This window comes from Montipora capricornis, chromosome 5 (assembly GCF_036669925.1).
Source record: "Montipora capricornis isolate CH-2021 chromosome 5, ASM3666992v2, whole genome shotgun sequence".
Classification (NCBI taxonomy): Eukaryota; Metazoa; Cnidaria; class Anthozoa; order Scleractinia; family Acroporidae; genus Montipora; species Montipora capricornis.
In genome coordinates, this window is record NC_090887.1 from 6,551,377 (window position 1) to 6,572,988 (window position 21,612).

A 21,612-nucleotide genomic window follows, 5' to 3' on the forward strand; every position below is an offset into this window, starting at 1 on the left:
CTAGAAGGGCCTTTGGTCCAGAACCACCGCCTACCATAGCTGGAAATCATACGGAGAGACGTCGTAGCCTGAAGAGAGGTGGAAGTGTCTATGAGTTGCAAGAATGTTCAGCATATGGACGAAGACCTAAAGTTACTCAATATACGGGTACCGTTGACAAAGAATGGCTCAAGGGTGAGGGTGGTGTTCTCTCTGAAGCAACTAACACAGATGACACTTGGACTCTCCTTCGTATGAAGCCAGAAAGTTTATTGAAGACGGGCATTGAAGCGCAGGAAAAGCAACCAGTTCCGAGCTGGGGTGGATTCAACTCGATCTTGTATCCTGAACTTCCTTGTGCGAGCAAAATTGGATACTGTCCTATGATTTAAGGCTCATCCACGGAATTCAGTACAGTTTACACCAGGGCGGAAAGAGACCGGGCGGTGAAACGAGCGGGTCCGAGCAAAAAGGTGTGATGCAGTAGACTGGGGTTTACTAAAAAGCCTTTTCAAAATGGCGGCAAGTGTTGAGATCGGCGACTCACTCGAAGAATTGGAAGAATTGTTTTTACAGGACATCACAGACGACTTTTTTCATTTGAACGAGGAAAAAAATTCTTCAGATGTTCCAGACACATAGCTGATGTTAATGTAACAAACATTTTCCCTCTGTTTTTGATTGGTTCTCTCCTATAACCTATGGCCTTTAGGTAAATCCAAGTGTTTTGATTGGTGCTTTCTTGTTCAGGACTTTGCTATACAAGCCATTTCCATGGAAAAGGTTATAAGCCATGGTTTTTTTTTTACATTTTTTTTATATTCTGGTGATTATTTTCACGACTCGTGCTGTGTGTTGAAGGGCCCAAAAGGCAAGTCAAAATACAAGTAACAACAACAACAAAATTTGAAGACGAGCAATAAGATCGATCCCGATCACACAACAACACGAACGGCTCCTTTACGAGCCACCAAGTAATAAAAGTCCATATTACACCAACAACAACTTCTCTTCATTTTACAAGTAATTTAGTTCGGCCTGTAAGTGAATACACCTTCATTTTTCACTGTTTTCATTTGCTGAGAAAATTCTTGTTATCAAAAATACTCGGCTATAAGCCGAGACCCCTTCTACGGCTTCAAATTTGCCCAAATTGAGTGAAGATTTGTGTAAAAATCGCTCGGCTTATAGCTGAATAAGTACGGTAGCTCTCACAAGCAGAAATGGTAACATGCTATTTCCAAAATTAAATAGAAAATAGAGCTAATTATTGTTACCTATTACCATTAATTATCTGAAAATAAAAGTCCTGCCTTCCACATTGTGTACACAGTGTGACATTGCAAATCGTCTAATTTGCATAATCTAAAAAAAAAATTTAAACTGGAAATATGAGACAAGATATTACAAAGTTTACAAAGTCATAAATGCTACCTCCCTCATTTTTTGAATGACCTTTACAAAAGAGTGATAAATGTATTTTTTTGGATTATAGGCTCTATAACTCAATCAATAAGACTGGAATTTTGCAGAGTGGTTAAGCATTTGAATCGCAAACCCTCTGAGGGGAGTCTGAATGTCAGGGAAAAAATCTACTTTGTGTACGAAATACAGATGACATAAAATAATGGAAACAGGTGACAAGAAACAATATCGCTCATATAATCATGTCTTGCAAACAGTGGTTAAACAATAATTATGTTACCATTCGTGTCTGGTGCCCCAAGAAGGAACCATATTACGGTAAATTAAAGATGAACTGTCCAAGTTAAATTAAGATTAGTAAACTGCACAAAGGCAAAGAAAACAATATGGGGTTTGGGAGAGGATGGGGAGTCTTAATTAAAACGTAGCAGTAGTGACAGGCTACAAATTGCTTTTCCTCACGGGAGGATATTCTACAAGGAACTGGAATCATTGCTTTGTCCTCAGTTGGTACAAAATATGAAGGAGTTGCCATGGAATAGTATGACTTTTTTGCATGGTCATACCTAACGGGGCAAGGACATGGTATTTACAATAACTTATCAGTTTGCATTGTTTTGCTGTGATCCATTTTAAGTCTAGTCTATATATTACCTCGAGATCAAACATTGTTTGCCATGTTATGAAGTGTTCTGACACATCTGTCCTTCTGTGGAATGTTTGTTGAAGCTCTTTTTTCCAGGCTTTGAAGTAATTAAGTACTTGGTTTAAGTTGGTAACACGTTGATCTGTTATTGACTGCAGTGACCTGTTATCTTTGAAGACATTCCAAAGCATTTCACATTTTCATAAATTCTTGTGTCTTTTCTGTGGTGATGTTTTCATGCAAAGCCACGTATTTGCAAACGTTTTCTGACAGAGTATTGACAGCAAGCTTTACTCGTATTTTATTTAAATTATCAAGATGAACTTACAAGCGCCCTGACCAAACCGTATTTGTTGTTTGCTGATTTTCCCAATCGGGTGAAATCTTGAAAATAGTTTTTTGCTGTCGCTGAAATTGACTGCGGCGGGCGATTCGTCGCGGGCGATTTAAAGTGAGCAAGTTTGAAGCTCTGAAACGCTGCTATATCCAAATATGTCCAGCTGGTTTTTTACTATGTTATGTAAAAGCTATCGATCTTAAACATATCTAAAATTTAGAGTGGAGTAATGTGGAGTACTCCTAAAAGAAGCAGCGGAACACGGCTTGGTCATGAAAAGCAAGACATACCTGCATTCGACACTGTCTTACTTCACTCAAATTTAAGCAGCTTCCGACGAAAATACTTGAGTGATATTCCAACAGACAAAATAGTATTGAGTTTTGGGTCAAAAATATCAAAAAGGCCTTTAAAAAATACACTACTCGTGGCCCAAAAATAAAGAAAGAAAATTTGATTTCCGGTTCGTCGAGAGGATATTTTTGGCAGCCATTAATTGCACCGGAAGCGCGGAAGGAGCGCTCGTGCCAGTCCTTCTCCGCATCACACATTGGACCGAGAGCGGAGTGCCCGTTTCACCGCCATATGTATAAGCGCCCTGGTTTTCACGGTAATGAAACACGCCCAGAAGATGTGTACTTACCTGGGACAGGTCGACACCGTCATCACCTTCGCCCTTGCTATCTACACAAAGGCAAAGCAAATTCAGATGAAGTTTCCGGAGGACTTTTCAGGCACTGTCATTCGGCTTGGGGGATTCCACATAACTCTCAATTTCCTCTCACTGCTTGGCAAGAAGTTTTGCGCTTCTGGATTGGAAGACCTCCTTATTGAGTCTGGTGTATATGCAGTGGGGACGACCTCAGCGGTAATGAAGGGGAAGTCTTACAACAGAGGAATTCGAGCTCACAAGCTAGCGATGGAGGCTCTTTTTCGTTTGATGTGGGATGCTTTTATTAGATTGTACACAAGCCATGCTGGAGATGGGGAAGAGCGTCTCGTTGATGAAGTTGCCCTGATAGGAAAAGCAGAAGAATGCAGACATGCAATAACAAGGAAGGCAGATGTACAATCTAGCGTGAATGAGTTCCAGCAGAAAACTACAGAGCTCCGTTCGCTTTTTCAAGATTTTAGAGCCCAGTCCAGAGCTAAGTCAAAGATGTTTGCTTTCTGGGAAGAGTATGGGGAAATGGTGAAGCTGCTTCTGCAATTTGTCAAAGCTGAAAGGACCGGAAATCGGGAACTACATCTGTCGAGTGTTTCAGCTATGGTCCCACATTTCTTCGCGATGGATAGGCCAAACTATGCGCGCTTGCTCCCTGTATACATAATGGACACGAGGCAGTTTTCCACCAAGCAGGATGAAACCACGCACTGTGGATGAGTTGAGGTATTTTCTGTTTTGTCAGAACAGAAAGCAGAAGAACGAGCTTCTCCCACCCACATCTGACAGCCTGCTGCAACACTTGAAAAGAGTTAACTATCAGACGTTTGTTTGGAGAAAGGCTCTGACTGCAATCCAGCATCTCCCGCAGCCCGAAAGTAATGGGTGGCTGAGGGAAGACTCCGCACTGAAGCCGGTTTACATGACAAAAGAGCCAGCCCCGAGTAGCCTTTTGGAACTGACGACTTGCACATGTCAGAGCGGGTGTCAGAGCAACTGCTCGTGTAACAACACAGGCTTATCATGTTCAGAGGCATGTTATTGCATGGCCAGCAGTGACATGTGTAGAAATCCGCACGGAGTTCTGTTAGACTTCATTTCTGATTCTGATTCCGAGGACTCTGATTCAGAGTGAGAACAATAATTCTCGTTGTTGTCATTAGTACTATAGTCACAAATCCGAATATTGCAATATCTTAAATCAGAAACGAGTAACGGCGACATTTTCTTTATTTTTCATTTACAAGTGATTTGTTTGTTTGCCTCTAAGGGACTAGACTCGTTTGCGAGCTAGATCTAGACTGATAAAAGTGATATAATGTAAACGGTTTTTATTCCCAAAGGCTTTGCTAAGACGATAGAAAGAGCAAAAGAAAGTTAATTTAATAAAGAAGGGATACATGTTTTGTTTTTGCGAGGCTGTTCTTCCAAACAACGGCGAACACACGTTTGTTAATAGCCACTGAGTTGTGGGTTGTTACTGGTCACGTTTAAAATCACGTGACCAATCACGTGACATACTTAATAACTTCCAAATGAAGCAAATGTGTATTTAGTGAATTTAGCTTAAATGGCTGATTTCGTTGATTTTCACCAAGAAATAGCGATGTAAACTGCGTTTGAGTGTGTAGCCTCGTTTCCACGCTGAGCCGCGAGGTGAGCAAGAAAACATCCCCTTAACTCGAAACCTATACCACAATTCAACTTTACGAACTACCTGGCCTTAATCAGGAGGTCTTTCTCTATAAGAATCAGGCGTCAAACATTTTCTGTGGCGATGGTTGAACGAAACTCTTATTTTTCGGTTTCTGCTCCCTGACTACCTTAAGAATAGGCGATTTTTGCATATCGTCCTCGCTTGAAGTGGTAATACAGAAACAAGGGACAATTTTTGTGGCCTTCTTAGTGTGTGGAATGAAATGTTCTGGGAGAGAGAAGCACCACATAGAGATACGCATGTTGCAGTCAACCATGTCCTCCGCGAGAATGGTTGTGGGAGACATATTATCAGGTATATTAATTTTACTTCTGGATAGTGTTAACCTTAAGCTAATTGCTATATGATTATTGCGAACTTTGCCAACTTAAAACGACCAGAAACTGACAACAAGGGTAAGCTAAGGCAATATACTGAAATGTTAGGCAAAAATTTGTACAATAATAGTACTCGTGAAACTGTAACTGTAATAACAATTATTGTGATGAAAGAAGCCATGATCCTTAACCATTCCGGTGAAGTTTTTGAAGCCATCAAAATACAAGATTTATCAAAGGAATGCCCTACTACACTGTAGCTCTGGCCCACAATATCATTACCTGGCTTGAGCATGCAATCCATTTGAAACCCAGTACTTCTATTGATTATGATGTTTCTTCTTCTTCTTCTTCTTCTTCTTCTTCTTCTTCTTATTATTATTATTATTATTATTATTATTATTATTATTATTATTATTATTATTATTATTATTATTATTATTATTATTATTATTATTAAAGGGATAATATTAAATAATTGGGCAACTTCGTAATAGGCGCCCATAAGCAATTCCGCTGGCCATGATTACCATGAGAAAAGCAATTCATGGCTTCCTATGATTATGGTGCTCCGCTTGGCCACAGGCCACTTAATCTCCGATAAAAATGTAACAAAAACATTTATTTGTTGTCTTACTTGACGAGTATTCAAACCCTGAAGATATAAGCTAGCAGAAACACTATTCACAAGACGAGAATCATCGTCCATACTTGTAACATACTGTATGAAATGTAAAGCTCTCATCTCTCCCATAGGAAACGATCCCACATTTTTAACCAATGTCAGAAGGGCAGTGGAAGAGGCACTTCTGGCTGCAAGGGCTGTGCGCACTCAGAGGTATCAAGCAATTTCAGGTTTCCCCCCCCCCCCCTCCCTTTTCTTGTCCTGCCTCCTTACCCAAGCAGCCTAGAATGTCTAATCATTTGCAAAGTTATGTAGAGCTACTCGTGAGACCCCGAATATTGTTGTAGGCGTCTTTTGAATCCATAACCTTCCGTGTGGTTGTCTAGTCAACTATTAGAGCATACATTCTTTGTTGCAGGGATCTTCTTCTTAGAGATCGGGATTTGCGGGAAACTCAAGATAGGGAAGCCCTAGCATCTGTAAGTTACGATAGAGTAAGAGAAAACAAAAGTTTATCTTGAAATTAAGTGTGTGCGTAAGCCACACACTCGATACTTTAGCTGCTTACGTCAGCTCATGATTCAAAATGTTTGTTTATGTTCGTGAAAAATAAGTCAGAGACAATTTTTTTTCTAAATTGTTTTCTTGTAAAACTGGCCTACATTTTTTTTTAATTTTAAGTATTTGCGAGATTATTTCTAACATTGTTAGGTAACGCGGTATGGAAAGATTTCACCGTCCCGTTTTTTTCAAACAAACAATTCATGCTTATTTTAAGACTCAAGGAAATGCCTTATATCGTTGCCATGGTAACGACATTTTGGAATAAAATGTAATGTGAGAAATCTATGATGGGTATTTAATACTCTGGCCAAATCTCGTCTTGATATGAGCCCCTAACTATTTCGAGCCTCCTCAAAGTCCTACGAGTTAAATTTGTGTATGTTGATCAAAAAGGAAAAATAAAATATTTATTTATATGTCTAATATATAACTTGCATGAACAGAAGATGGAGCGAACTTTTCTCGTGTAATTGAAAGTCCCTTTAAACCCATTGACTCCCAGGGGTTCCCCATTGACGAGGAAAATGGTCCATTGACGAGTAAAATCGTCTGGCGTTAGACAGAGTAAAATACTAAGTCCGGCCGGTTTGGATGTCGATGGGTTTATATTGTACGTTTCGCCCGTTCGGGCTTCTTCAGCAATACTGTACAAGATAATGAATACTTGGAGTATTCATTATCTTGTACAGTATTGCTTAAGTATCTTGTACAGTATTACATGGGGTCGAACACAAATCCAGTGGGTGGTGACATCAAGATTTGAACTTGGAGCGTTTGCATGCAAATAAAGCGCCCAAAGCGATCTTAAAGAACGTGAAAATTGCTAACTGACGCACTGTACACCAACCAGTTATGCTTTTCTTTTGTAAGGAAATGGAAGACAAGAGGAAAGGGCAGCAAAATGTAAGTATACATGCTGTTCATGGAATGCCTGCTAAATGCCAACTATCTAGGTTTTCTTCGCTGGTTGCACACAGAGTAACAAAGTAGTCAATTAGCGCAATTATTCATTGAGAGGTGATATGAGACTCGATGATGCTTTCGCTCTTATCTAATTTTAAAAGGTATAAAGTAAGTGGAGCTCTTCCCTCCTCCACCATCATCACCATTGGCCACGGGCAGGGACAACGGTCGTCTTTTTACTCATCTTACCTTTTTTATTGAATTTCATCAGATCTGGTACTTATGTTCCGTTTCAAGAATGGCAACCGTCGGAGGATTTATTTGAATTCCCTCCCCGTAATTTAAAAGTAGGGGTGTCTGAAAGCTTGACGCTGGATGACGAAACATTTTCGTTCACTTTTAGCCTCAAAGCACGGAAAGTACATTTGAAGCGGCAACTTCAGAGGAGGTAAATAACAAGGCTTGAAGCCGTGGTGATTTAATATTATCTTTCGGGTCTACTTGACGAAAACCAAAGCTGCGAATCTCATTGGAAAGAATCTGGACAATGTATTTTTTCTTTAATAGACAACAACACTATGCGAATGTTTGGAGGAAACGGTGGTTGATACGGAAGAGGTAATGCTATTTACCAGTTTTGTCATTAACCATTTTGTTCGTTGTTTGCAACTAAACCCACTCCATAATTTCCAATAATTACCTAATATGTATGTTTTTCCTGTTGCCATATAATGCAAGAATTGTATCCACGTACATCATGACGAAAGCGGGAAGATCCTATAGAGACGAAGCCCTGCCCATTTCACGCTAGTCCGAACGCTAAAAAAATAACCGTTGTTATGTGCAATGTTAAAAACATCATGAGGAACAATTCCTTCATATTTATTTACATAAAATTTGTGTTAGGTACTTTAATGGACTTTCGTATTACCTTTCCTGAAATATATCATCCACATCGTTGCGCTTTCTCTTAGGTGCGACAAAAAAGACGCAGGTTCCTGGAAAAATGTCAGTACAAATTTTCCTCTGGATTTAAAATATTTTCAGGCTCAGCCCTAGCCTAATGCATCTCTATGTAGACAGTCGGTTCCTCTGTGTACTACTTCCTGCCAAAAACCTTAGTAATATATAGGTCTCGGTTTTTACGTAGAGAGAAAATGAGGGCAAACGCCAACGCACGGATCATGGTCATTGTGGTGGTGATGATGGCGAGGGCAATGACAGTGGAACTGTAAGTACCTGCCGTAAATGCTATGATAACTTAAAGAAAATTGGATAAAAAGTCGTATTGCTCTCAGTCTCTCTCCGGGGTTCCAAAATTTTCAATGAGTATTTCATGATGCTTTTCAATGGTATGAAAAGGCTCAAGCTTATGGAAATTTGGATTGTGACAGGGTAACCATGTCTAGCAGTACTGAAACAGTAAGTAATGAAACAGTCCCCTCTAATATTGCAGAGTTTCAACCGTTAGAAATTCTTTTCTTAAGGCAACACTTAGTCTCGTAGCTCTTACCGAGGGCCACCCTCTCATCTTGCACCTTCCATTATTTTTGTTGTGTCTTGCGGGTAACATTACACATTCCTGAAGATGACAACTCGCCAAGATGTTCCAACGCAGAGCAAGGCTCCATCCCCACATCAAAAATTTAGTTTTTTTTTTATTATATCCACATGAAAACACCTTCGTGAAAAAGCTATTGACAAAACGTTAAATTGCCTCTAAACTTGAACATTCAATTATTCTCTTTGCCTGCGTAGTTGGCGGTATTGTTGTCGTGATAGACATAAGCCTCACGGAGAATGAGGAGGGGCGCTGTGAGATACATCAAAGCTCCCCTTCCCGTTGACCGCTCATTAATTTGCCTCTCTCGCCTACAATACCACCAACTACACAGGCTATTTTTCTCTTACAAGGTACATTCATCCGGCTACTGGGCTAGTAACAAGCAAATGGAATATCATATGTAACGTGCCGCCCATGGCTCGAACAAAAACTTAACTTTTGGCACTTACGTAGCATTTGAAAAAGAAATAAGACAGGGAAAAGCAAAACAACATTGCTGTAATTCAAGGCTTTCGTCTTAAGGGTAAAGCACCGTTTTCGCTGTCTATAGCTTGAAGAATGGATGTAATTAAATAGTCAGGCATAATAGATGAATTCACGTTTTTCTTTCCGATTAATTTGATTGATGTTTTTCTTGTTAAGTTGCAACAAAGATTGTAAAAAGATAATAATAATAATATTAAAAGTGAAGGTTTAAAAAAAACGAATTGCTCTTGTGAACAAGATATACAGTCCACAGCAAGCACTCGGCTCCTACAGCCCCTGTGAAGCGCAGTAACAAGCCTTTTATTAAATCTTTTAAAACTGCGCACTTTTGTAAATAGTCTGTACGAGGAAAATGCCACACAGCTGTAGCCTATACGCGTACCTCAAATCTCAGCTCTCGCACTAGGCCACTTTTGAATTCTCTACTTTGCACCCTATTTACGCATACACGGAATATAAAGCGTTTTTGGTATTTGACGGCATTTGTAGCGACGCTAGTATTACAAGGGGTCATAGACGACATATATCAGGGGTTTCAATAACTTCTGAAATAGCCGTCCATGATAGCCCATTGAAGGCGGCAGTTTGACAAGTTTATGACAGAATTTTTAGTGAAAATCAAGGTAAACTAGCCGGCGGTGAGAGGCAAAGCAGGCGGTGGTATACCGCCGGTAGGTAACCGGCTTCTATTGAAACCCCTGCATAGATCAATCCGACTATGGACTCTTGCGTGAAACCAGAGACAACAGAAACTATCGACAATAGTCACGCAACGCGGCTTAGAGACTCAAGTTACAAACTGCTGGAGTCTCGCATGAAAAATGTAAGCAGTCTTACACACGGCGTTTGTAAGCAGTCTAACACACGGCGTTTGTAAGCAGTCTTACACACGGCGTTTGTAAGCAGTCTAAAACACGGCGTTTGTAAGCAGTCTTACACACGGCGTTTGTAAGCAGTCTTACAGACGGCCTTTATAAGCCAAGTCTTACAGACGCCGTGTGTAAGCCGTCTTACACACAGTGTACACACGGCGTTTGTAAGCCGAGTCTTACAGACGGCGTTTGTAAGCCGTCTTACACACGGCGTTTGTAAGCAGTCTTAAACACGGCGCTTATAAGCCGTCTTACACACGGCCTTTGTAAGCCGAGTCTTATGTATACAGACGGCGTTTGTAAGCAGTCTTACAAACGGCGTTTGTAAGCAGTCATATACACGGCGTTTGTAGGCAGTCTTACACACTGCGTTTTTAAGCAGTCTTACAGACGGCATTTGTAAGCCGGCTTACACACGGCCTTTGTAAGCAGTCTTAAACACGGCATTTATAAGCAGTCATATACACGGCGTTTGTAAGCAGTCTTACCGTGACACGGCATTTGTATTAACAGTCTTAGGAACAACCAGCTGTGGTAAGCCGTGGGGTTACAGTAGAGCACTGAAATTCGGTAGTTATAACTAAGCAGCGTTAGGAATTTAGATTCATTATAACTTCCTCGGATGACCCAGTTTGTTATCTAAACAAATTTTGAAGACCCTTTGTTAATTAACTTAGGTAATTCATTTCAGTCAATTGTCGAATGATGTTTGTTAGTCAGGTAACGCTTACATAAGAAACAAGAGTTATAAAGGGTGTTGTCTGTTTGTAGAATTATATAGCGTGTTAAATGTTTACATTTATCACTGTTTTTACATAGGGCCTCGTCCACAGCTGCTGATAATGATCCGGAAATTTGATGCATCAAGAATTTTTACTTTTCACAAAATTGTGTTGTGACTTTAAAATGTGTTTTATAACCTTTCGTTTGGAGTTAACGGAAATTTAGTGTCTGCTTAAATTTACCCTGGATGCCAGAGGTTCCACTCCTCGCAACTATATACGAAGAAATTTGGCGAGAAACCTCTGGTTAGAACCGTTGAGTTCTTTGAAAACGCCGGTCCAATTGGATGCCCAGAGTCGAGATTTTGACCCTGGCAATTCGATTGGTTCCAGGAACTAGTGAGTTCTAACACCCGAAGCTCAATTGGTTGAGCACTGGGCTACTGTGCGGGAGTTTGTGAGTTCAACTCCAGCCGGACCAATACTCAGGGTCTTAGAATACAGGGTTCGTACAGGTCATGGAAAACCTGGAAAGTCATGGAATTGAAGTATTTCAGTTTCCAAGTCTGGAAATTTTATGGAATGTAATTGTCGGTCATGGAAAGTCATGGAAAATTATAGTTACGTGTGCTACGTACATTATTGCAGAATTGGAAGCAAGGACAAAATAAAATGCAGGCGAGTTATGACAGAAAATACTCCAAAACCAAGGACGATTTTGACAATTTTCGAAACTGGCAGCTAAAGTTTAGGTCATGGAAAACTCGAAAAAGTCATGGAAAAGGTCATGGAAAGTCATGGAATTTGAAAAACTCTTAGGAGTACGAACCCTGGAATAACTGAGGAGAAAGTGCTGCTTTTGTAAATACATCCACAAATGGTTCTTCTCAGATAAGGACTATAAACCGTAGGCCCCGTCTCGCAAATATCTTCCACGTTCATAAGTTCCCTGTGGGACGTTGAAGAACCCACACACCAGTCGAGAAGAGTAGGGGGGAAGTTCCAGGTGTTGTGGCTGTCCTTTGTGAGGGTATGGGTGGGTGCGTATAGCAGGCCCACATCAGCTGAAAAGCTGCCGAAACTTCAACCTACTCCAACAAACAAACAAACATGATTTTTGATGCTGCGGGACCAAGCGAGAAATCCCGAGCGGGCGAGATAGCTCCATCTTGCCCGCTCGCGGATAGCCAATCACAGCGCGAGATTTGGTTGTTCTTGCCCGCTCACGGAGGTAGTCATATAACAACGGTATATACCACAAGTTATCTTTAAGGTGGCTCACACCAGGGGTAATGTCTTATTAGAAAAGTGTAAAGTCTACAGCACTGTTTCACAAAACAGCAACGTTATGGCACCAAATGAAAGAGCAATAATTTCTTTATAAGATGCAATCGTTGATGTGTTGTAATAAGTCGCCATGCCAACAAAAGAGCCACCTACAAACGCCCTCTATCTTATCGTTAAACGCTTACATCTTAAATAAAGAACTCGGTGACCCCCAATTTTTAGTTCTTAAAAGTAATTAGCGGGCTTCGATAAAACTTTCTGCAAAGTTTTAAAAAATCCTCTGGAGCATATTCAGAGCTACCTTAAAAATTTCCAATTGACAAGTGGCTATGAATCCGCCCCAGAGAATTTCCTCACATAAGGAAAACTACACGTCAAAATATCAAAGTAAAAAAATGAGGGAAATGTATACAAACGAAAATTTCATAAATCGAGTTCAAACTCATTAGAAAATGACAAATTGGAATTTTATTTTAGCTCCTCGAGAAGAAAAAAAACATTTTAATATATCTTGTTATCTAGCACGAGAGGAAAAGTTTCCGGATTCTACTGATCATGTTGGTTTTGATGTCGGATTCGTGGTTTTCTCGTTTAAACGAGGCACTTAATTCGGGCATTTACATGTTGTTTGAATTGCAGATTACAGACATAAGCGTTTCTTGGTTTACTAGGCTTTCCAATTGAGCAAGAATGAAAAAAAAACGGAGTCGAGCTTCAAAGGAATAAGTTGCATTTTCATTTGTCTTCAACATGAAAATTGCAAATAATTTCCTTGAACCCTACTCGGCTCTATTGGACTTGCGCTATTCGATTGAAACTTGCCTATTCGGCTCACATATTGGACAGTAATAGTAAGGCATTTACCCAAAACAATGAGCGAATTTTCAGCCGTTGTGAAACGTAAAGAATGAGTTGGTTGCGGGCGTTAATTCGAACCGATGACTTCTGCGACGCCCACCAACTGAGCTATGAAGCCACTCTCTTGGAAGGAATTCTAAGGTCATTAATTTACATTTCTTTCATTAATCTAAACATAGACCGATTGCATAAATGGCTGCCAAAAACGTATTCTTTTGTTTGTGAGCTAATTAGACTCACTAGCCTCGTTTGCATGGACAAAATACAATAGAAATGTTGTTCGAGAGCGAGGCTAGTGAGTTTACGGAAAACCTCAACTGGCATAAAGAGGTAACCAGGTCTTCGATTATACCAAAATGCACTAGGTATGAGTCTAAGGTATCAAGTTTCTAAAATATTCCCGCTTTTATCAACTTTGTACATTCTAGAGCAAGTTGCTGGCAAAATTTCCATACAGTTCTCCCAGTTTTCAGAAACAACAGCATTATCCTGCAAAAATATTAGTATTACGCCAGCATTATATATGTATATATATATATCCTCACAGTCAGCCTTGCATCATTATTACATTCTGGGCCTAGTTGTTCCCTGTTTGATTAGACGTAGTCTTTCGTATACGCGCCGTAATCCTAGCGTAATCCTGGGTTTAATTTTCGCATCATAATCAATAAATATGTTTTGCTGTTAATTACTCCGGGTAGGCGCGGAGGGATAAGCGGTAAGAAAGGGAATCCCCCCTCCCCCATATTTGGCTTTCTTTCAATGAAAATTGTGTCTTATTGGTTGGTTATTTCAAGGACGACAGTTAATTGGACAGTTATTGTGAAAGTGGACCGCGCAGTTAGGGAGACAAGAGGTAAAAATAACCTTCGCAGCTTAGGCGCAAAAATTCTCTCAGGAAGCGGCGGCCATTTTAAATGCACCAACCTTGTGCAAACTTGGAATTAACTTAATCACGTCTGCATACAAAAAAAAAACAAACCCAATGAAAGACCATTCCCGGTGATCTAGCGCAGAGGAGACCAATTAAACCTCGTTATACATTTGAAATATAGTGTACCTTTAAATATTCTTCTATAGCATTTTAATGTTGTTCTTGGTCCAGTTATATTACATCTCTTTTCGTATCTCACTCCAACAGGTTTGGCTATGGCTCTATCTCGACCAGAGGGTTCCAGGGGTAACTCGCTTACCAAGAAACTCCGTGACTTTTCAGTAAAATACGTAAAGATCTTCGAAGCTGACATGGCTCGCAGTAGAGAATTGGTAAGGAGCTACATTGAAAGCCAAGTCATGGATTACTGCAAAAAAAACTCCTTACCTCCGAGAGGTCTTCCGATTCTACGACTGGAGTACACTGGAAGTGTGTATGAGGGTCTAAAGACAGAAGCGGCAGATGAAGTTGATGTTATGGTGGTGTTGAAAACGACCAGGCAAGAGGTGACGGTTGAACACACAGGGATACCAGATTATGCACAGCTCAAGGCCAGTGGGAGCTCTAACTTTCGCCGATATGCAGACCCGGAAGGATACATAATACCTAAGCGACTGCGAGACGCTTGGTTTTACAGCCTCGTTGTCCAAGCAGTAGATGCTTTCAACAAAAAGTCACAAATTTGTGATGTATATTTGGTTGCACGGTACCACGGGCCAGCTGTACAAATCGACATCTTGTCCAAAACCAACCAGCACCTGCTATCAACTGATCTTGTCCCATGTTTTCAACTTGAAAGTGGCGATTACTACGTGGCTAAATCATACAGTGGAGACCGACAAAGTTCTCAGGTCGATCTTCTGTGGAGGCAATCGTTTTCCTTGAGGGAGAAAGCCAAACTTCAACACATGGATCGAGACGGGGGTTGCAGGCACGAGCTGTTAAGGATCGTTAAAACCTTGGTAAAGAGGCAGCCCACTTCCCTTGGAACATTGGAGTCATACCATCTAAAGACAGCCTTCATGCATTACATGGATGCGAAGTCTACCAACTGGAATGGACTGGACTCTCTGGGAGAGCACTTTCGTGGATTTCTCCAAAAAATGCAAGGGTATTTGGAGAGAGGATTCCTTCCCCATTACTGGCTCGAAAGCGTTAATCTTCTCGAAGACGTCAACAAAGGGGTTGTGAAGCAAATGGCTGATCGTATGAAACGTATCCTGAACAGTGAAGTTGAAATGAACAAAGTTCTTGCCTAACTTATGTAGCGACATATACTATGATTCTTGGATTTTGTCTTGCTACACGATAGGCCGTGTTTGTACTTCGTATTATGAGCGTCTCCGCTCTCAGCAATAATGTAGGGTTATTCGGGATAATAAAGTTAATTTCAAAAAGCTCTTCAAATTAACAGTTATTTTTTTCGTTTTATGTTATCTCAAAATGTGTCAATCTTCTCGGTCCCACGTATAAAATTGTTTAATGTCTTCATGCGATTAGTTTGAAATTAGCGTCTTTTCGAAAACCTCATTGATTATCGGAGCCACACGGTTTTTTTTTGTCAAGTAAATATGACGGCGAAGTTAACAAGAACGTCTTCGAGCGGTGTTCAAAATAACAACGACAATTTGTCTTTGTGATATCACGTTTTCCAAAGAACCAGAGATTTGGACATTTCAAGTCGCGAATGTGCAGATAACAGGAAGGAATGTACAAAAATCCCAAACGTACCTTCAGAGCCATTGTTTTGTTCATTAACCCGGCCGCAAATAGTCAGTTAGCGTTTTTGTCGAGGTCACCGTCATAAACCTCGATTTTGGAACCTTGAGTCCTATTGTATTTTACTCTGCATCCATCAACCTTGGTCTTATAGGTCCTCGAAAAGACGCCGGGAAGGCGTCGTTCTCCTTTAAAGGAGTCATTGGAAAGTCACACTTACTACAGCCGTCTTTTCACGAGAAAGGTTTGCTGCGGTAACGGTTAAGTAACTTAAATGCAGTTGATTGAGACGCTGTTTACAAAGCACTAAATAACTATGGTAGACAGGAGTCAACATCATGGTTTACGGGGGAAACTGAAAAACACAGGAAAACAAGTGTGCAATGTGTTGATGGTACGTTTGGGGAGCAGGGGCGGCGCAGTGGTGAGAGAACTCCCACCCCACCGATGTGGCCCGGGTTCGATTCCCAGATCCGGCGTCATATGTGGGTTGAGTTTGTTGGTTCTCTACTCTGCTCCAAGAGGTTTTTCCTTGGGTACTTTTGTTTCCCCTTTCCAAAAAACCAATATTTGATTTGATTTGAGTTATTTTCGTTAGTGTCCCCAATTAGTGCTCTTTTGTTCTTTTGCCCAGCCGTATCAAACATATTTGGCGTGCGCATGCGTTCCAAGCTTTCTCAGCCGCAGCCGCTTGTATCCACGTGTTTTTTTACGCATTTTGTGACCCATAGTTCTTTGCTTGTGGAGTTTGATCTGAGTTAGATCAAACATGTTTTAACCGTTTGGCAACTCACTTCAACATCAGTATGTTTGGTCAGTAAACAATGTTTGATGTTGTTTAAAGGCCAAACATCTCCCGTTTGACCAGGCCCTTATGATGTGACATCTTCCTCTTTTTGCTGAATTTATGAATAGCCCAACGAGACGAGAGAGAGCTTAAAGAACCTGAATGTCACTCCGGTCGAAGGTTACCCTGCTCATCAGAGGATTCCACGGTTTTCTATCTAACGAGAAGGAAAGGAATCTCTGCACGGATCTCCTCAATGGTCTGTCACGCATTTGCTACGTGAAGTCAATGCAACGTCACTTCCACTCTTCGGGCAGGCGTTGAAATTCAAACTGGTTTTAGGTTTTAGTGCGTTTTAAACCGGTTAAAAGGGACCTTCAGATCGGAAGACGAGTACGAGTACGAGTTTTCCGTGCTGAGTATGCGCATAAGGTTTGGAGGCCGACGGCATTCTCGTACCCAGAGCTGCGATCCTCTTGGCCATGAATGAGGCCGACGGCCGACATTTTTCGAAGTGCGCATGCTCAGAACGGAAAGCTCGTACTCGTACAGTCGCCCTCGTTCTCCGATCCAAAGGTCCCTGATAACAGTAATTGGACTGAGTGGAGTGCAATATACGTGTGATTTCAAAATCGAACGAGCACGCATAGCGAGTTCGATTTGAAATCACAAGTATGATTTCGGACCAAAATTGCCCGACACGAAGTTCAGTTTCCTCTTATATTAACTACATCCATATAGAAATCGCACACTTTAATCGCTCAAATACAGGATTTTAGTCAGTACCAATATTTTATTGATCCAGTTGCCGGTTTATAAAAAAAAGCGGATTTAAAATGGACACTGAAATTTGGAAACTCCCTTAAATGTGGGTCAACTTGAAGGAGCTCCCTATCAACATTCAGAAAGTAAGTTAGTAAATTAATCCTTTGTTTTTCTCAAGGCAAAGTTCCGGGAACAAAAGCTGCACAATTTGCCACACAATAGCTTTCTTTGGCTTTCATTTTCTCGCAATTTGAACTTTAAAGCCTTGAAATCTGATTGGTTGTTTTGTTTTAGTGTTCCTTTCTCACTGGCTGGGGAAAAGGTGCGAGTTACAGCAAAAAATAGTGATATTCGTGAATAAATCGCACTGCTGAGAGCCGATCAGATTGCAAGGATCGTCAACGATTTCTAAATGGTGTAATATCATCGAACAGTTTAAAATTTATTGACTCCAACAGCCGAGTACTTTAAGCCTGCGTCTCACAATAAAAAAAAACAGTCCTTATCAGAAACCAATTTCGTAAGTTAATTTAACCAGGACTAAAAAAAAAAACACATGTACAGCGATCCATTAGTAAATTATCAAATTTTAAGTTGGGAAGAAAACCAAAGCATTCAACGTGTATTGGCGAAATTCATTTGCGATTAATACAATGTATTAATCCTGCCCACGGTTGAAAATTTATTTTTAACAAATAAAGGGAACAATAGTAATGGCGTGGTTTAGTAAGAAGTGACGGTTGCTACGTCGAAAAGCGTTGAAATGAGGTCATCTGTCGGTTAGAGCCGCTTAAACGGAAGTAAAAACTATTTATTGTGAATTTTAAGAAAACTGCGTTGTGCAGTGTGCAGTGTTGGTTAAACTTCGATGGTATAAATTGTTTCGATAAAGTTGATTTTTCTCACTGTGATGTGTCTTGGAACGTCCGCCAGTCGCCCTCGACACTTCCTGTGGGTTACACAATGATGCGTACGTAACAACAACTGCAAACGCCACAAAACAATGAATTTTTGGCAAAAATGATGTCTCTACAAGCTCCTCACATGGCTTTATTTTTTGCCGTTCTCTGAGTGCTGCTCGTTACTTTAGTTTTTTAGAATTGTTAAACCTTTTGAAGTTTTCTCAGTGCGATTACTCTCGGGCCTATAAAAAGTTTTGCCGAAATTTAAATTTGAAAGAAAACTTGTAAGCCAGTGTTTACTTGACTTAAACGCCCCTGAGTCCTTAGTCGAATCGGAGTCTAAACTCATTTGTGTCTATTAGAGGATTTCTTACATTATATACGTTACAATCAAATAAACCAAATCTGTACCTGAGATGACGCTCCGGAAACAATCAACAATGACAATCTCTATTGACGACTGAAACATCGGGAAACATCGGGAAATACTGCTCTTATAGAATAGTGCGTGGGATTTTTAACGTCCCACATAGTTTATGGTCAAGGATAAGGTTCCGTTGTGAGACTGGGCCCACGGTTTTTGGTCTTTATCCGAAAATACTTTGAAGTCGAACCATTTGTGGATGCAATTACAAAGGCATCACTTTCTCCTCAGTTATAAAAGATCCCGAACCGGTTGGTCCCGCGGCCGGAGTCGGATGTCGCCGTCGTCTTTGTTGCGTTAGGGACCGTACGATAGGACGAAGACAACAGCTACGAAAACGCCACAAAACAATGAGCTTAATGAACTAAAACAACGGCTCTGCAAGCCCTGCACGTGCGTTTTGCATATTGGTACATTTCTTTGCCGTCCACGTCCTGACATCGACGTGAATTGACTAAGGATGCCGTTCGATCGTCGTTATTCCGGAATAGGAATACATGGAATAGAAGGTAGAAATCCTTCCTTTCTACGGAGATTCACATTAAAATTGGTAAACGCTTGCTAAAATTGCTATTTTAAACATATCTTTTTTCATCCTTGTTGCTTCAAAAAGGCCAAGTATACCGTTTTAAATCGCCACCCCACGCCTTCCTTTTCCGGAGTAGGGTCAATCGAACGCACCCTAAATTTGAGGTTGTCTAGAGGACGTGAGAATCTGACGAAATATTTTTAATTTTCTTCCCTAACAACCACACCATTTATGCCAATTTTATTCCCGTAATGTTGATAAACACTATCCACTCCGAACGAGTTGGAGTTATCACGAAATTATTACAATATTCAGTTGGGAAATAACATTTTAGAAAACTTTTGTCTTGCACGTGTTTGTCTAAGCATTACCTACTACTATCGTAAATTTCTCCCACCTTAATTATATAATAAACGGGATATAGTTATGACCTGCGCACTCTCGAGAGGACAAATTTATAATCCTGAAACGAATAATATCGTGAGTTCCACTTGGTGAATTAACGATAATTTGATCGACATTGTTAATTCAAAATTCTTCATCCAGCGGCTTAAAAAACATACAAGAAAAAGCCTTAATTAATCTATAGAAACCCTCTGCCCAACAGATTTACTCAGACAGACAGACAGATAGCCTTTACTTTAGCACGATGATATGCAGCTTATGGGGTCGTGCCACTCATATGGAGTATTGTGATAGTTATGTCCGGCTGCCGGACAAGAACGTTTTTAGATTTTCATTTTTCCAGGGCCTATTGATATTTCATTATTTTTATTTTATAGTTTTACAGTCAGTGATGTCGAGCGTTTTTTACCTTCTGAAATTATGTAAATAAAAATTTTAAAGCCTGTAAGTCATTTGGTGACTCATTTCCGTTAGAGTTTTCAGCAGCTTTCCCGTGAAATAGTATGGGAGTGCCATTCGTTCCGAGATGGCAAATTATCGTAAAAACCGGGATAAAACGATGGGAAGAAGCTGAGTCTCGAGGACGCATATTACGTAATTCCAAACAGGCTTGACGCTTTTCATTGACGACTTTCGTGACCAACACTCCTCAACCAATCAAATCGCTGGACCACAAATAGATCATCATATTTTACGTACTTGTGACGTCATCCGCGTGGAATGAAAAGGGTCGCAATGAATATAAATAGTGGTCACACAACTCGATAGATCATTGAGATATACTAATATACTACACTCATTGTCTGCTTAGTACTGCGTCGCGTTGTGGTGTTTAAAAAATGGGAAAGCGAAAACATAGCATTAACTCTTCTTGTGGGGATGAAAACGACGATAGCAACAAGCGAATGAAAAGTAGAGGAGTGAGCTTTGGGGACGTTACCATTTACCATTTTCCTCGGAAGCAAGGTTTTGTCTCAGTTCCTTCGACGGGAGGATCAACACTAGGAATGGCGAGGAAACACGCTTGCATCGAGAAAGTACAACTTGATCAGGCGAACGGGTCGGAAAGCGACGACCGAAAGCCGTTCGCACAAATTTCGCAAAGAGCAAGGAGAAATATACTAAAGACAGCCGGAGTTCGGCGGATCGTAAAGCGAGAGGAACGTGATTGCGCCGAGATTAGACTAAGCCGAATAATATGCGGGTGTAATTGCGGTGATATTTGCTCGTCAGAAACATGTGAATGCATTTTGAGTGGAATCGGTTGTCAAGTCGATTATGGCCGATTTCCTTGTTCGTGTCAGCCGAATGGATGCCAAAATGACAATGGACGAAAACAGTACAATCCAAGCGCCGTAGAAAAGCATTACTTCGAGACATTTGCCAGAATTAATGGACAAAACGTAGGTACAGCTGTTTTGAAATACGTGGGAGTTGAAATCAGTTAGATATTATATACAAAGTGCAATTTCCATATTTTATTGTCATACGTCTGAAACGAAGACAATTTAAGCCGTCTCTGGAGCTGTCCAGGCAAGCTGCTCAAAGGACATTTATTGATGAATTGTACAGAATAATGCTAGTAACTCTTATCGTGTAAATAAAAAGAAATCTAACAAAATAAAATATGTATTTAGAAAAATGTATATTCTCGTCAGCAATGACTCGGTCATACTCAGAAAAATGTAAATACACCTTACTAAATGAGAAGAATATTTTTTTTAATCTTACTATTTCCGTTTCCGGTTTTGAAAGAAAGTAACGTAGGTACTATTTAAATGCTCAGGAAGAAACTGTAAGAGGATTGGCGTATTTATTAAACTTTAAGCATTTGGAGACGGAGATCGATTGACCGGGAACTGAATTCACCTGTGACGTGTACTTTTATAAACGTCTCGTGACAAGCAAACCGAGACCAGAAATTAGTTACACCACCCCCTGCCGCTATAATCAGTGCTGATTCAGCGCGGCCTATGTACCCGCCGTTTTAACGTCATTATCGAAGGGGGAAGAGATGATCTTAATTGTTCATTTGGAATGTCCAAGATGGTAGCGTCTGTACCATCATCAGCCCACCTATTCTCTCAGACGGTCAGCATGTCTTGTGTAGGAACACGTCTAGTTATCGACGAATAGGCCCTTGCTATTGATCCACTGGCGCTTACGTCCTGGACTTCCCAA

The 21,612-nt window shown here is 40.5% G+C and overlaps 2 protein-coding genes across 2 annotated transcripts in view; both read left to right on the forward strand.

Moving 5' to 3' along the window:
* LOC138049285 (cyclic GMP-AMP synthase-like receptor 3) overlaps nucleotides 1-15,391 on the forward strand; it is a 51,860-nt gene extending 36,469 nt beyond the window's left edge. The window contains exon 2 of the mRNA XM_068895490.1: nucleotides 14,108-15,391. Within this exon, the coding sequence (XP_068751591.1) occupies nucleotides 14,116-15,159 (1,044 nt within the window). The 5' untranslated portion in view covers nucleotides 14,108-14,115 and the 3' untranslated portion in view covers nucleotides 15,160-15,391. The remainder of the gene's footprint in view (nucleotides 1-14,107) is intronic.
* Nucleotides 15,392-20,195: 4,804 nt separating this feature from the next.
* LOC138048790 (cysteine/serine-rich nuclear protein 1-like) lies at nucleotides 20,196-21,267 on the forward strand. Its single transcript, XM_068894913.1, has one exon. The coding sequence runs from the start codon at nucleotides 20,271-20,273 to the stop codon at nucleotides 20,877-20,879; it is 609 nt and encodes a 202-aa protein (XP_068751014.1). The 5' UTR covers nucleotides 20,196-20,270; the 3' UTR covers nucleotides 20,880-21,267.
* The last annotated feature ends 345 nt before the right edge of the window (nucleotides 21,268-21,612 follow it).